This window comes from Canis aureus, chromosome 29, assembly GCF_053574225.1.
Source record: "Canis aureus isolate CA01 chromosome 29, VMU_Caureus_v.1.0, whole genome shotgun sequence".
Taxonomy (NCBI): Eukaryota; Metazoa; Chordata; class Mammalia; order Carnivora; family Canidae; genus Canis; species Canis aureus.
The window spans coordinates 16,508,034-16,524,450 of NC_135639.1; the positions used below are offsets into that span (position 1 = coordinate 16,508,034).

Here is a 16,417-nt window from a genome sequence, read left to right on the forward strand (position 1 = left end):
CTGGACTAGTTAATCTATTAGTGAGTCTGACTCCAGATTATTAGTGTTCTGATCAGAATGAAGAAACTACAGAAGTGAGCCTGGGTTCTTTTGGTCAAGTCCCTGCTTGGCCTGTTGCCTTCCTCCTCCTCCGCCTGATGGATTTAGCTCATGCTTGAGGCTCAGAAGCAAGGATCTGATCAAATCTAACAATGGCTCTCTATTCCAGGATGTGTGCCTAGGTTCACTCCTGTCCTTCCCTCCCTGTAGCCTGTGGAATAGCCTATGTCTGAATAATCTCTTACCAGTATTTTTTCCAATCCCTTGCCTTTCCATTTTTGGGTTGTTTCAGCTTATCAGCAGCTCTTTGTGACTCACAGGATGAAACTCTATATTATAGCAAATACTTCTATGGTCCTTTTTCTATGTGCCAGGCACTATTCTAATTTTTGCAATAAGCTTTTGAGCTAGATACTATTAATATCTTTAAATGAGGAAATTGAGGCATAAAGAGACTAGGTAATTCGTCCAAAGTCACACAACTACTAAAATGTAAAACTAATTAGATCCCAAAAGGTCTGGCTCCAGTCAATGCTACGCTGCCTCTCAGGAAGTTTTTACTTGGCCTGATCATTTCACTGAGGGCTGAAGAGTTTGTTCTTGCAGATAAAATGAGAGTTAAAAAAAAAAAAAAGAAAAAGGGAAAAGGGAAAAAGGTAGCCTGGCATTTATAATGTCTACTAAACCAACAAGAATCATATTAATAATTTATACTGTTCACCCTGAATTTTGAAATCTAAAGCACACAATTATATCACCAAGTATGGGTTTTAGTTTTGTTCCTTCTAACAAGAATGTGACAGTCATGAACATTTCAATTTTAAATTAAGAGTGCATTTAGTATTACGGATTTTCAAGTCACTTAAAAAAAAAAAAAAAGACTGGCAAAAGTTTGAAAAGGTTTTGCAAGTATTTTAAAAGGCAATATCTCTCATAATTGTAAGGATTAGTGAAATAATTTTAGAAGATAGGAATAAAATCAGCAAATGAAATATGGAAATAAAATTACCTGCCATCTAGCCTTTAAAAATTCACTGTTATTTTAAGCAGCTATGATCAAAAATAGATCCCAGTGATTAGAACCCTCTAAATAGCATCTATGAAATTGTCCATTTGTATAAATAGATTTTCTAGACTAGTCTCTAAATCTCTTAGGAAGCAAAATCTCAGGCCATTAGAAGATAGCAGTAAAACCTAACATCCCCTGGGCACAGGAAAAGACCAATTGCAGGGCACAGGAGAAGGATAGAAGGAAAAACCCTCTCTACCTCTGGGGGAGAGGCAGAGAACTATTTTAGGCCAAAGACCCCATACTGATTGATACCAATACAGGTTTCCCACTGCTGGGGAGAAGCAGAAAACTCCTCAAAACCACTCAGTGTTTAGCTGCCAGAGAGAGAAGGAATGGGGACAAACAAAAAGCTAGCTCCCTAACTCCTTTCATTGAGGCAGGGACCCAGGGTCTCTCCAAGACTGAGGCTAACTGGAATAGAATACCTTCCTAGGCCCAGTGCAACCTGGTACAGAATAAACAGCAGCAATCTATCTTCGGAGCACTGCAAGAGTGCAGAGACACAAGCCTTCCGTGGCTCAGATGTGCAGTATAGCTGAAAGTTGATGGTGTACTGACACTGAGAAAAACGCTCCAGCTACAGGCCCCCATGCTAAGGCAACTGCAACCACTGCAAGAAGAATTTGAAAGCTATGATAAACTGACAGTAACCACAGCAATAATAAAACCCAGACCTAGCCTAGGTTCTGACTAAATTGTCTCAACCTCCCTTATGGCATAAACACTACTGATCCTATCAGCCTCTGGAGTTCTATTCAAAATTACTGGAATATAATAAAAAAATGAGAAGACACACATAAAAACAAAGCAGAACAAAACAAAACCACCCAAACCAAAATCCCATTTTCAAGAGATAAAGCAATCAACAGAAACAGACTCAGCAACAACCTGAAATTTAGAATTGTATCACATGGACCTTGAAAGAACTATACTTTCTATGTTAAAGAATCTAGAAAAAGTGGGCAGCCTGGGTGGCTCAGCGGTTTAGCATGCCCAGGGTGTGATCCTGGAGACCCAGGATCGAGTCCCACGTCGGGCTCCCTGCATGGAGCCTGCTTCTCCCTCTGCCCATGTCTCTGCCTCTCTCTCTGTCTCTCATGAATAAATAAATAAAATCTTAAAAAAAAAAAAAAAGAATCTAGAAAAAGAGGTAGCCAACATACCAAAATAGATGAAGAATTTAAGCAGATAGATGGAATCTATAGGAAATACTAAAATGGAAATGCTATACAGAAAAGAATCTTTGATAAAAATTTCCTTCAATAGGCTCATCAGTTGACTAAACACAGCTGAGGAAACAATGACCCTAAAGATAAATCAATATGAATTATCTGAACTGAAACACACAAAAAAAGGGTGAAATAAAACAACATGGTATGTAAAAGTTTCTGGATAGAATGTATCAGAATCTGACATATAAGTAACTGAAATCCTAGAAAGAACAAGATAGGAACAGAAAACATATTTGAAGAGATGATAGGTGACAATTTTTCCACAGATAATGAAGGACACAAAACTATAGACTAAAGAATTCTAACCGCATAACTCCTAGACATATTGGTCAAACTGCTGAAAACCAAAGAGAAAATCTTGATGACAGCCAAAGAAAAAATGCACTTTATATATATTAAGAAACTATGAAAATAATTAAATTATACCTCTTGTTTAAAACTATTTAAGTTATAAGATAATGGAATGACATCTTCAAAGTGTGTATGTGTGTGTGTATAAAGTCAATCCAGACTTGCATATGGAGTAAAAAAATGTCTTTCAAAAATGAAGGCTAAATACTTTTTCAGACATCCCACCTCCAATCCCCCACTTAAAGAAGGCCAAGAGAAATTAGTGTCAGCAGATACATGCCTCAAGAAATGTTACAGAAGTTCTCTAAGCTAAAAGAATATTATTCCAGAAGGACACATGGGACTCTAAGAAAACTATTTTGAAAACAATTTGGCAGTTTCTTATAAAACTAACACATAGGGATCCCTGGGTGGCGCAGCGGTTTGGCACCTGCCTTTGGCCCAGGGCGCGATCCTGGAGACCCGGGATCGAATCCCACGTCGGGCTCCCGGTGCATGGAGCCTGCTTCTCCCTCTGCCTATGTCTCTGCCTCTCTCTCTCTCTGTGTGACTATCATGAATAAATAAATAAAATCTTTAAAAAAAAAAAAAAACTAACACATACACTTACCATATGACCCAGCAATTTCAATTCCTAAGCATCTACCCAAGAGAAATAAATACATATATCCACATAAAAACCTGTACACAAATGTTTACAGAGGTTTTAGTCATAATTGCCAAAAACTAGAGATATCCAAAACAACTCTCAACTAGTAAATTAATATGCAAATAGTGATGCATCCATACAATGGAATACTACTTAAAATTAAGAGAACAAATTGCTGATATAAGCAACAGGGATGAATGTCAAAAGAACATTATGCTAAATGGAAGAAGCCAGACATAAAGACTATACTGAGCAACAAGAAATAGAGGATTGTTGCCAGCAGGAGGAGTGGGCAGTAGAGATGGTAGGAAGGAGACTGAACAAAGGGTCATGAGAACTTTTTGGGCTGAGAGAAATATATCTTGATTGTACTAATGGTTATAAAACTGTATATGTTTGTCAAAATACGTAGAACTTATTTTTAATAAGGGTGAATGTCACTTTCTATAAGTTATATCATATATATTTTATATTTATATTAAAAAATCTTATAAATACAAAGTCAATGTGATAGTAAAAGACTCTTCTCTCGAACTTTAAATATAAAACTACAATTGTTTTTAACAAAATAAGAAGTCATATTGTAAAAAATTTATTCCTAAAAAGAAAAATCTATCACTTGGTTATCTTAGAGGTATATTATAACATATTAATGGAAGTCAGAGAAGCATACTATCTAAGCACATAAGTACCAACATGAGATTTTTAAGCTAGCACACCAAACAATTGGATTTCAGTCATTTAAGGTTGGGTATGAACAGCTAAATTATATCAAATGCTGATTAAAGGGGCAAGGATGGTTAATGGGATTCAGGCACATTGTCCTTTCCATAAATTATTCTAAATCAGGTAAAGTCTAAAGCACTTAGAGACAGGCAAGGGTTTTGACCTTTCTGATAAAAAATCTCTTAGAAACATGGCAAGCATTCTGAAAAAAATATAAATTTATAGTCAGTAATTATTTTTAGTGCATTATGAAGCTCTGACTATATTCACAGTGATAATAAAAAAATTAACTGATGAAACAATCTTCTGTACAAATCATTTTATGTTAATTATTTTTATGCTTTTATTACTGATAAAAATATGAATGGCATGATTGGGCTATTCAGTCACTATTTAAAATACATACATACATATACATGTTACATACATATTTAAAACAGAGATATTCAAGTACCTTTCACGTTATCTCTTGAAGTATGTTGTTTATTAACTGGGTCTCTTGATAAGATAGATATTCAATTATGTATTTGTCCTCATTATTTTTCATTCTTTTTACTTAATCTATGGCTTTCTTTTAAAGTTCAATTTTTAATTTAACATAAAAAAGGATACATGTTATATACAAAGTTTAATAACTAAAACTCAATGTGCACACCACTAAGCTGAAGACGAAGAGTACTGTCTGAAAATCTTATGGTTCTCTCCCATGATCATATCACCTCCTTTTCCCACAAGGAACCACTAATCTAAAATTTTGTGTTTTTCATTTTTTTCTTTGCTTTTTCAATTTTACCATGTCTCAATGGATCTTTCAATGGATAGCTGACCCTTGAGAACAGGTTTGACTACGTGGGTCCACTTATATAAAGATTTTTTTCTATCAAAACAGTATAGTACTGTGCTGTACAGGATCTTGGCATCAAGTCATTCGTTAAAATTAATGAATGACTTGATTAAAAAATGTATCAAAACAAATACATTTATTTATATCTATGTGTGCATATGTGTTTCATATTATGTATTTCATCAAAACACAATCCTATAGGACTTATTACCATTTTTATGATAGAAACTTGCTGGTAGTTCAATCATTACTTTATAAATAAATTTCTTTACAGATAATTAATATTTTCCAAAATATCAAGTTTGTTTTAAGCTCCTTGATAATTTGAATATCATAACTGATTATATTTGCTTTGTTTTATTACCAGAAACCTTAGAGACAGATTATCTTTAGCAAAGTATAATGAAAGCATGCATTCATTTTTTGGTATTAGTACAGCTGCATCTCTTTTCTACCCTGTTTACCTGTTGCTTCAATTTCTTTATTTTAAATTTATTAGTGTTTGTTTCTTTGTAAGCTACCTGAATCCTTTGTGGAAATAAAAGTATAAGTAAATGGAGTAGAATCCATTACTGGTGTGATTAACTGTGATAATTGATCCACATAGGAAAAAAACTTTAAAATCTGGGAATCATAAAAGTAAAAATGCTTTCTTCTAAGAACTATAAATGTACATTTTTTAGCCAATCTTTTGATGTAGGACCAAAACCTTTTCTTCATGTAGCCTCTGATGGGTCTTGTATACTATACTGTATTTTCTCTTATTTTTTAACATTTTTTTTCTCTAGCTTACTTTATTGTAAGAATATATAATATATATAATACACAATATACACATCAATCAACTTTATGTTGTCAGTAAGGCTTCCAGGCAACAGAAGGCTATTAGTAGTTAAGTTTTGGGGTAGTCAAAATTACACACAGATTTTTTTTTTCCCCACAGAAGAGTCAGCACCCCTAACTCCCCCCTTGTTCAAAGGTTTGTTGTATAGTCTTGCTTCCTATTCAACTTTCTGTAAAAGAAATCATATTGTAGGTCTCTTCTGTAACTTGGTTTCTTACTCAGCTGCCTAAGACTTGTCCGCAAATGCTAGCCGTAGCTGTGGTCTGTTATTTGCACTGCAGGACAGCCTAATGTATGAAGATATTACAACATCGAATCTATTTCCCATGTTTTCCTCCTGATAATTCTGTCCTCTCTCAAATTCCTAACTATGGTAGAACTTCAGAAATATCTTCTTAATGTACTAAAAAACTTGTGTTTACAAGAACCATTTTTATCAGCCAGTCCCCTTCAAGTTGCTTTTTTATTTTTATAAAGATTTTATTTATTTATTCATGAGAGAGACAGAGGCAGAGGCAGAGGGAAAGGGAGAAGAGGCTCCATGCAGGGAGCCCAGTGTGGGACTCGATCCCGGGACTGTGGGATCATACCCTGAGCCAAAGGCAGACACTCAACCGCTGAGCCACCCAGGTGTCCCTCAAGTTGCGTTTAATTCCACATCTATTTAAACCAGTTGTACGATTACATAATTTATATGTACAGAACCAATTCAATATGAATGCAAAGTTGTTTTTATGAAAACAAAGTTGTACACTTTGGAAAAAACCTAATAAAATCAAGTATCTAAGTCAAATCGTTGAACTAAGTGTGGAAAGACAATTCTCATGACACTTCAAGGAAACCAAAGCAATATATTTTGAGTGGTATAAGACCCATCAGAGGCTACATGAAGAAAAGGTTTTGGTCCTACATCAAAAGATTGGCTAAAAAATGTACATTTATAGTTCTTAGAAGAAAGCATTTTTACTTTTATGATTCCCAGATTTTAAAGTTTTTTTCCTATGTGGATCAATTATCACAGTTAATCACACCAGTAATGGATTCTACTCCATTTACTTATACTTTTATTTCCACAAAGGATTCAGGTAGCTTACAAAGAAACAAACACTAATAAATTTAAAATAAAGAAATTGAAGCAACAGGTAAACAGGGTAGAAAAGAGATGCAGCTGTACTAATACCAAAAAATGAATGCATGCTTTCATTATACTTTGCTAAAGATAATCTGTCTCTAAGGTTTCTGGTAATAAAACAAAGCAAATATAATCAGTTATGATATTCAAATTATCAAGGAGCTTAAAACAAACTTGATACTTTGGAAAAAAGTATTATCTATAACACAGAGATCAGAAAAAAAAATTCTTTAGTAAAGAAATTTATTTATAAGGTAATGATTAAACTACCAGCAAGTTCCTATCATAAAAATGGTAACAAGTCCTATAGGATTGTGTTTTGATGAAATACATAATATGAAACACATATGCACACGTAGATATAAATAAATGTATTTATGTTTTGATACATTTTTTAATGAATGACTTGATGCGAAAATACTGTTTAGTAAACACAATTGTAAGAACAAATATTCTGTGATGCAATTTCCCCATACTTGGCAAATCTAATCTAGGATTAGATTTTAGAGTAATTTAAGGTAGTGGCTCTAAAATGTTTTTGGGTAATGTACAACTTTGAAATTCTGATGAGAATCTGATCAATTGCCCCAAATCTAATATAGAATCTCTGGGAAGTTTAAGTACCTGAAAAAGCCTAACCAGGAATGCCTGGGGTATAACTCAAAGTTAAAAACTGTTGGACTAGAATAGTCATTGTGATTATAAGTCCTTCAAGATATAATGCTTGAAAACCATTTTCTCTTAGCATTTTGAAAGTTGTTAAGCTTAAGTGCACTCAAGATTACTCCTTTTGCCAAGTACCTGGAGCGAAGCTATTCTGAGCTGTAAGTGAAATGTGGAGCCATATGTTCTTAATGATCTGTTGAGCTAAGGTAAGTCTCACTTCCTTTACTGAGAACTGAGCTTAATAAAGACATGAGTCTCAGCATATTACTCTAGTTGGAAGCTGAGAGAGTACTTTGTCTATAGAGCCAAGATTTCCTTAGAAAACAATTTGGGTACGTTCTCAATAGGAAATAAACAACCAGAGATTTCATGCTACAAAGTATGAAAAACTTTTAGCCTAGAAAAAAAATATTTAAGTAAATCCGACTAAATAAAGTATCCAGTAAAGTACATCCTATTTTTAAGCAATATAAACTGATTTATGTGATAGACTGAATTACTAGTCTTACTTCTTCACTTCTCTGTTCTATTATACATCCACACCCCTATCATGGCCTCATTGTAGGCAAAGTGCATAGCCCTGTCCCATGACTTCGAGCTTAGTCATGTGACACGCCTAATACAATATAGGTAAGCAGATCCCAGGTGAGCAAAGGCTTAAAATGTGTGTAACTGGGCTTACTCTCTTGTATTCCTGCCTTTTGCCAAAAGAATATGCCTCAGACAGCTACTGGTTCAAAGAAGTTGAGAAACAAATGGGGCAGATCTAGACCCAAACAACATCTTGGAACCAGGCCCAGGCTTAGCCTTGATCAGCTGAACCCCAATCCTATCTGAGAAATAAAGGTTTAGGTTTGTATGAGTGTTTTGGGATGATTTATTATGAAGTGTTACTGTGGCAATTATTAACAGATAGAGCAAACAGAAATTGTAATTTGCAAAAATGTAAATATCTATAGCTGAATTGCTATATGCACTATTAGCTTTAAATCCCGGGGGGGGGCGGGGGGGGGTTTACATACTAAGGAGAGACCATTTTTTTCCCATGAGGGAGGGTAACAGCATATCAAAGTAACAATTCTCATCCACTTTGACTATTTTACTGAGAGAGATGTTTCCCTATTTTTCTGTCTATAAGATTTATGTTCAAATAGTTCAGTGTATCAATAGTTCAGTGTACTCTTGCCAAGGAGGTAGGACTGATAGATAAGTCCTGGTAGGGATGAATATTTTTAGCCCTGAAATTATTTAGAATTGTGGGTGTATGGTAACAAAAAGAAGACTGAACTGTAGCTGGCTACTATGTTTTACAATTCTCTGCATATATTCCCTTACTGATTGCACCTGGGACTCACTACTCCCTCTCCCTTCCCAACCCCTCCTCCCTGTGAGCCACTAAAACAACTCATGATTATTAGGACACAGAATTCCAAAAATAAAAGTCTCAAAAGTAACTTATGCAAAATACCTAAGTTCTTATTAAGTGCAGCAATACCAGAGTTCATTCAATTATTTGAATATTAAAAGTCTTATAAAGATAATCACAATGGAAAAAATGAAGGTCTTAGAATTATAACCAAATTAACATCACAATAGGAAATTATCTCAAATGTAAAGCCATTAAACCAAGCCCGTGCTTATTCACCATATAAATATAATTCAAACCATACAAACCATCTAGTCCCAAATTCCATTTTCAATGTATTCTACTAACTTTCTTTTTTCATTACTCTGGTTTTAGATGTGTAGATAACTATCTCAGAATCACTGGGGGCCAATGAAAAATAAAGAGTACTAATGCGGGATCCCTGGGTGGCGCAGCGGTTTGGCGCCTGCCTTTGGCCCAGGGTGCGATCCTGGAGACCCAGGATCGAATCCCACATCAGGCTCCCGGTGCATGGAGCCTGCTTCTCCTTCTGCCTGTGTCTCTGCCTCTCTCTCTCTCTCTCTCTGAGACTATCATAAATAAATAAAAATTAAAAAAAAAAAAGAGTACTAATGCTCCTACATTATTTTTTAGTCAATTAATATAGATAAGATTATAAAAATAATGTAAATATCTCATTGTAAATACCTACATAATTCACTAAAGTTTTTTTAATTACCCAAAAGTAGCTATTCTATTTCAGTACAAATTTTAATAATCTAAAAAAAGCAGCTATCATGTCTTGATTTCTTTTCAAATTAGAGTAAATAAAAAGGACATTGTTAAATAGCATAGTTCATGAATAATCATCTGAAGTTCTGAAACTACAGTCTTTCCAATTTAAGAATATTCAGAACTATATTAATTGGAAACTGTAGCTACGACAAAATTCTTTAACCTCAGAGTAATATATAGTCTATTGTGTGTATAAAATGTTACATATAATATATACTGTAACTTACATATATTACTGCTGGCTTTATTGTTACACAATTAACAAATCCCACCATAGGTAACGAAAGTATAAAATAACTAGCAACTAGAATTAATCCAAATGGATGTCCCCCAAATATTTAAAAAATCTTACATTTATTAAAGGAAAAGTAACTTATATTTACTACTAAAAGTTTACATACCTGACATTCCAAAAACTACATCCCAAGGGGAACTAATGGGTTGTTCTTCTCCTGGAGCTCCACCTTCTTTATCTGTACCTTGAATTCCAATGCCGGCTACAGTGCTCACCATCTCAGCTTCTAGATCAATCTATAAAAATCAACATGTTTTATGAAATGCATGTTACTTTTTTTTTTCCTTTTGGTACCTGAAGATTTCCAACAGAACATACAGAAAGTTTCTGCAACACAAATACTCTTTAAAAAAAAAAAAGTTAAAAGAAAAAGGCTAATCAAGTATAGGGTGAGCTTGTTATTCAAATGCACAAAACTCAGTCCTTTTCATTTCCCCTTCCATTCATTCCCCCTCCCTCATCATGGCCTCTACCAGGATTGGTGTTGATGTCATCCTAACTATAAAATATGTTAAAAGAAAGTGAAATTTGAAATTTCAAAGCAAAATCTAAAAAGATGCATGTTTCTTAAAACTAAATGTATGTATTTCAATTATGCTTGTCTAGTACTTGACAAATACAGAGCTTAATATGTGCTAGGCATTGATCCAAGAATCATCCATCCATCCTTCCTTCCTCATAATAATCCTATGATTAATATTGAGGAAATTGAGGCAAAGATCATAAAGCAGCTTTCCCAATATCCCATAGCTGGTATGTTGAGATCTAGGATTTAAACCCAGGCAGTTCTAACTCTACTACATTATACTGCCTCTACTTTATAAACTAAGATAATGAAGTCTACTGAAACAAGATGCTTTGGTTTTCAACTCCTGAGACCTTTCCCCCAACATTTTTCCATGAAAATTATCAAACAAACATAAAAGTTGAGGGGATCCCTGGGTGGCGCAGCAGTTTAGCACCTGCCTTTGGCCCAGGGCGCGATCCTGGAGACCCGGGATCGAACCCCCACGTCGGGCTCCCGGTGCGTGGAGCCTGCTTCACCCTCTGCCTGTGTCTCTGCCTCTCTCTCTCTCACTGTGTGTCTATCATAAATAAATAAAAAAAAAATAAAAAAAAAAAAACATAAAAGTTGAAAGAATTTTGCGTCAAACATCCATACACCCACCACTTCATATAAACATTTCACTTACCTGCTTTATCATGTATCTGACTGAGCTATCTGTCCCTCAATTCATTTACACTTTTTGATGCATTTCAACGTAAACTGTAAACAAGAGTACACTGACCCTAAATATCTCTGCATACTTAAAATTAACAAGAGTTCCATATTTTTCAGTTCCTTTTTTTCTTGAGGCAAAATTTGCAATGAAATGCACATACCTTAAATGTATCGTTCAATGAATTCTCATAAATGCATTCCTCTGTGTAGCCTCAACTTACATAAAGATATCGAATGAGATCTACATTCTGTTAAGTCCCCTTAAGCCTCCTTCCAATCACTCCTACCCCCAGAGGCAGAGTACTGTTTTTCCATCATGGATCTTTTCTAAGACTTCAGATAAACTGAACCAAAAAGTACGGACTCTTGCGTGTGAGCCTTTTACCAAACAGGTTTCTGAGATTTATTCATATATAAGTAGTTTGTTCAGTATTCCATCATAGGAGTATGCCACAGTTCATTTACTTATTTTTCTACGGATGGATACTTGGACTATTTCCAGTTTGGGGCCTTCAAACAGAGTTGCTTTCAATATTCTTGTATATAAGCCTTTTGGTGAATGTATTTTTTCACTTCTTTTGTGTACATACCCAGGACTATATAGGGCAGGTATAGGATTAGTTTGATTAAAACAAAACAAAACTGCCAAAAGGTTTTATTCCCCCAGTGATCTATCATTTCTGAATTTCCACCAACAATGTATGCAAGTTCCAACTGCTCTACATCCTTGTCTTGTCAACCTACGGTGTTTGTTGTCTTTTATTTTTGGTCTTTTTAATTTTAACCATTATAGTGGATGTATTTCATTGTGGTTTCTTCTTTTAAGATTTGTGTGTGAGAGAGAGAGAGGAAGAGAAGGTGAACACAAGCAGAGGGGGCAGCAGAGGGAGAAGCAAACTCCCCACTGAGCAGGGAGCCTGATACGGGGCTCCATTCCAGGACCCTAGGATCATGACCTGAGCCGAAGGCAGATACTTAACAGACTGAGCTATCCAGGTGCCCCTTTCATTGTGGTTTTACTTTGCATTCCTTTTTTAACCTGTGATATTGATTACTTTATGAGTTTGTGGCCATTCTTACATCTTTTGAAAAAATGTCTTTAAATCTTTGCCACTTATTTGTAGGAAACTTTATATTTCATGGATTCTAATCCCTTCAGATATGTTTTGTAAATTGTTGTGACTAATTTCTGACAGCCTGTAGCTTGTCTTCATTTTCTTAACAGTAAATTTTAAGAAGATTTAAATTTTGATATATTCAAATTTATCATTTTTTTCTTTTAGGATTTTTCTGTGTTCGGTCTTTAAGAAACGTTTCCAATCTGCGAGTCACAAAAATTCTGTTTTCTTCTAAAAAACTTTATGGTTTTAACATTTATATTTAGGTCTCTGATGAATACTGAATTGATGTTTGTATTTGATGTGTGAAGTAGGGGTCATGTTTCTTTTTTTCCTTACATATGAGTATCTGGTTGTTCAAGTACAATATGTAGAAATGACTTTCCTTTCTCCCTTGATTATTTCGATGCTTTTTGAAAAATCAAGTAACTGTGTAGGTTATGAGGTACCCTCTAGACATTCTATTCTTTTTTACTGAACTATACATCTATCCTTGTAAAAGTACCACACAGTCTTGACTAGTGTAGTATTAGAGTAAGTCTTGAAATTAGATAGTGTGTCTTTTAACTTTGTTTTTCGAAGATTGTTTTAGATACAGTAAACCTTTGTTTTGCAACCTCCAAGTAAAAATATTGGAACCTGCTTGTCAATATCTTTAAAACAAACAAACAAAAGAGCCTGATGGAATTTTGATTGAGACTGCATTGAATCCTCAGATCAATTTGGAGAGAATGGATATTGAGTCTTCCAATCCAATTACTGGATTATTTTTTTTCTTAGTAATGTTAGAGTTTAAAGTATACAGTTCTTGCATGTATTTTGTTAAATTTATTCTATGTATTTTTTATTATTGTAAATAAAATTTAAAAATTCCAACCTAATTTACTATTACTAGTATATAAAAATACTGTTCATCTTTTTATATTGACATTGTATTCTGCAACCTTCCTAAATTCATTTATTTGTTCAAGTAGTTTTTTTATAGATTTCTTAGAATTTTCTATGTACGTGACATGTAATTGGCAAATAGATAGTTCTTCTTTTTCAGCGTATGCCTTTTCTCTTTCCTGCCTCATCACAATGGCTAGTACTTACACTGGGGGTAACTTTTAACAGGAGTGGTGAGAATGGTGATCCTTCCCTTGTCCCCAGTCTTGGAGGAAAAGCATTCACTATTTTGCATTAATCATAGTTATAAGCTTCTTGTAGATGTTCTTTATCATATTGAGGATACTTGTTTTAAGTTTATTAATTTTATCATAAATAGAAAAACATTAAAAAGCATTTAATATCTAATCTAGCAAAGCAATCATAGTTATTATCTTTTATTCTGTTACTATGGTGAGTTACATTGATTTAAGCAGTATCCTCTTGCATTATTTTTAGTGGCTCTTCTATAATCTCCTGAAATTGTAAAGAATATTCATCAATGTAACCTTATTTGTATTTTAACTGAACCCAATCTGCAAAATACAACAGGCAGCTAGGGATGGGCCCTTGAAATCCATCTTGATTTAAAAAATATATCAAAAACTGTTAAGATAATTCCTCTTTGCAAAAAGCCACAGGTCCAGATGATGTTACAGCGGAGTCTTAATGAATATTCAAAAACCATTAATTCCTATATTAGACAAATTATTCCAAAAAACAGAAAAAAGAGCAAAAACTAATTAGCTCGTTTAATGAAGTTGGTGTGACCTTGATTCCAAAATCAGGTGAGAACAGTATAAGAAAATATAGAGCCATTTAATTTGTGAACATGAATTTTAAAATATTTAATTCAGGATAATCAAATTCAGCTGACTTTTTAAAAAAAATTACTAAAATGATAAAAGTTTTAACAATGATTGGTTACCTCTGGGGAGCTAGAACAGATGATATGAACCTTTTTTACCTTTATGTATTAGTTCTTTTTTATTTTTATTTTTTTAAGATTTTATTTATTTATACCTGAGAGACACACACACTGAGAGAGGAAGAGACACAGGCAGAGGGAGAAGCAGGCTCCATGCAGGGAGCCTGACGTGGGACTCAATCCCAGGTCTCCAGGATCACATCCTGGGCTGAAGGCAGCACTAAACCGCTAAGCCACCCGGGCTTCCCATATTAGTTCATTTTTAATAAATAACTTTTGGAATGAGGTAAAACAAATTTTAAGACTGACTGATACGTATTTCCAGGCAAAGCATAAGAGCTGAAGGGAGGTGGGAGTGGTATGCTTTTTTTGTTTGTTTGTTTGTTTGTTTGTTTGAGGAAATTTTAACCAAAAAAAGGACAAAGCTTCACTCTGTAAACAGTGGTTAGAAAATACCTCAAAATAAGGAGCTTTGGGGTGATTAGGCACTTTGAAACAAAGGATAAAAAAAGGACTTGATTGGTAGGTTTGTCTTCTGTGACAACTACAGGCTGATATACAGGAAATTAAGACACCTAAGAATAAAACTAAAGCAGTTAACTCCAAAAAAAGCGTAACAAAGAGGATTTGAAGGATTTAAGCATCACCCTCTCATTTCAAATATTTAATGTAGCAAGTAAATATAATTTTTTTCCAATTAGAAGTAGTAAAAGTTTACTTAAAATCGAAAATTACCTTTCTTATAAGGTGGTTTTCAGTATCTGCTACGTATATGATATTATTCCTTATAGCTACACCCTGTGGTGAATTAAAAGTTGACTCTGAAAATATTCCATCTTTTCTTCCAGGGTTGGGTCCTAAAAGACAAGATAGTCACAAGACAATTTTTTTCCACTTAAAAATTTATCTCAAAGTAAACCCCCCTAAAATATATTTTTCTTCCCCCCCCCCTTTTAATTGTATCTATAGGGAAAGATGGATGTCAGTTGAACCTATTGTAATCATTTTACAACATATGTAAATCCTGCCAAAATAAATAAAATTTGTATTTAAAACTGGGATTTTAATATAAGTAGTATGATACTTCCACATAAAAACTGTTTCCCAAGATATGTTTTTCTCAAGAATAAGTTTTGCTAATGACAGGGCTTAGTGGATAATGGTTACTTTAGTAGTATCCATCAGAAGAGAATATTTTTAAAATTATCTTAATTATCTATAACCTAGACTAGAAAGCATTAAAAATAATTTTAATCTTTTCACATCTAGATGAATGACTTAATTTTGGAAGATATACTCCCTTGATAATACATTGAAAATTATGAATTCTTTCCTCAGAAAAATATATGTGCCCATAAGATGTCACAAACAATTTCACGGGATTCCTAGATCCTGAAGGCCATTCAAGCATTTCTTAACTAGCCTATGTACCTCAGGTTAAGAAACCATCATATTTACTATTTCACTTTGTCACAAAGTTCTACAGTATCCTATAAACACATGGAGAAACAAAGAATGATACTGGTTTAATGGCCTACTTCTCAGCTTCTCTAATACAGGCAGAGTTTCAAGGGTGGAGAGTACACAACATAAACATGTAACTGTTACTTCTGTGACCAGAGAATAAGCCATTCAAAGCCTCTAAGTCAGCACTCCCAAACTACACTTTGCAGAACTCCACTGTCCTAGATGTTAGTAAGAGAAGTAATATAATGTAGTGGCTAGGAACATGAACTCAAGAATCCAAGTGACTTAGTTTAAACTCTACCTTCTTCCTAGCTGATGATCTAAACTTGTTCTTTATATCTCAGTTTCTCTTCTGTAAAATGGAATATATCCTAACTCATAGCTCTGTGAGGGTTAAATTGTTAAATTAATATGGGTAAAGTGCTTAGAATAATGCCGGGCATATACGTGTTTGCTATTATTACCATTATTAATAATACTATTATTGTTGTTAATGGGAGCTCCCTGTGGGAAAAAAAAGGAGAGTATCCTAGTCACTTCAGATTGGAAAATATTGTATGTTATAACTTCTCTTAAATATTCATGAGGTACATAAGCAGAGTAAAAGATTGAGGAGTACAGTGACATCACCACCAATAAAAGTCTCTTAAACCACATCTAACTAATATTTCCTAATTGTATCTGATCACAGAAATTCTTTTTAAAAACTACTGTAGAATAACTTTTAATTTATCACAAGAGAAC

The 16,417-nt window shown here is 34.1% G+C and overlaps 1 protein-coding gene and 1 long non-coding RNA gene across 10 annotated transcripts in view; one reads left to right on the forward strand and one right to left on the reverse strand.

The window, feature by feature from the left end:
• The window catches only part of LOC144301085 (uncharacterized), a 159,747-nt gene extending 146,515 nt beyond the window's left edge, over positions 1-13,232 (forward strand). The window contains exon 10 of one of the 2 annotated variants that reach the window (XR_013367817.1): positions 7,635-8,560. This is a non-coding gene — a long non-coding RNA (uncharacterized LOC144301085). Of the gene's footprint in view, positions 1-7,634; positions 8,561-12,516 lie in introns of those variants that run through there. The other variant, XR_013367818.1, reaches the window with a different exon arrangement.
• NHLRC2 (NHL repeat containing 2) overlaps positions 1-16,417 on the reverse strand; it is a 65,053-nt gene that overhangs the window by 27,134 nt on the left and 21,502 nt on the right. For all 8 annotated transcript variants that reach the window (XR_013367812.1, XM_077877571.1, XM_077877567.1 and 5 more), the window contains 2 exons: positions 14,942-15,063; positions 10,118-10,247 (listed from right to left, as the gene is read on the reverse strand). Coding sequence is in view for 7 of the 8 variants with exons in the window: in XM_077877571.1 (XP_077733697.1) it covers positions 10,118-10,247; positions 14,942-15,063 (252 nt within the window). In the remaining variant the exon portion in view is untranslated. The remainder of the gene's footprint in view (positions 1-10,117; positions 10,248-14,941; positions 15,064-16,417) is intronic.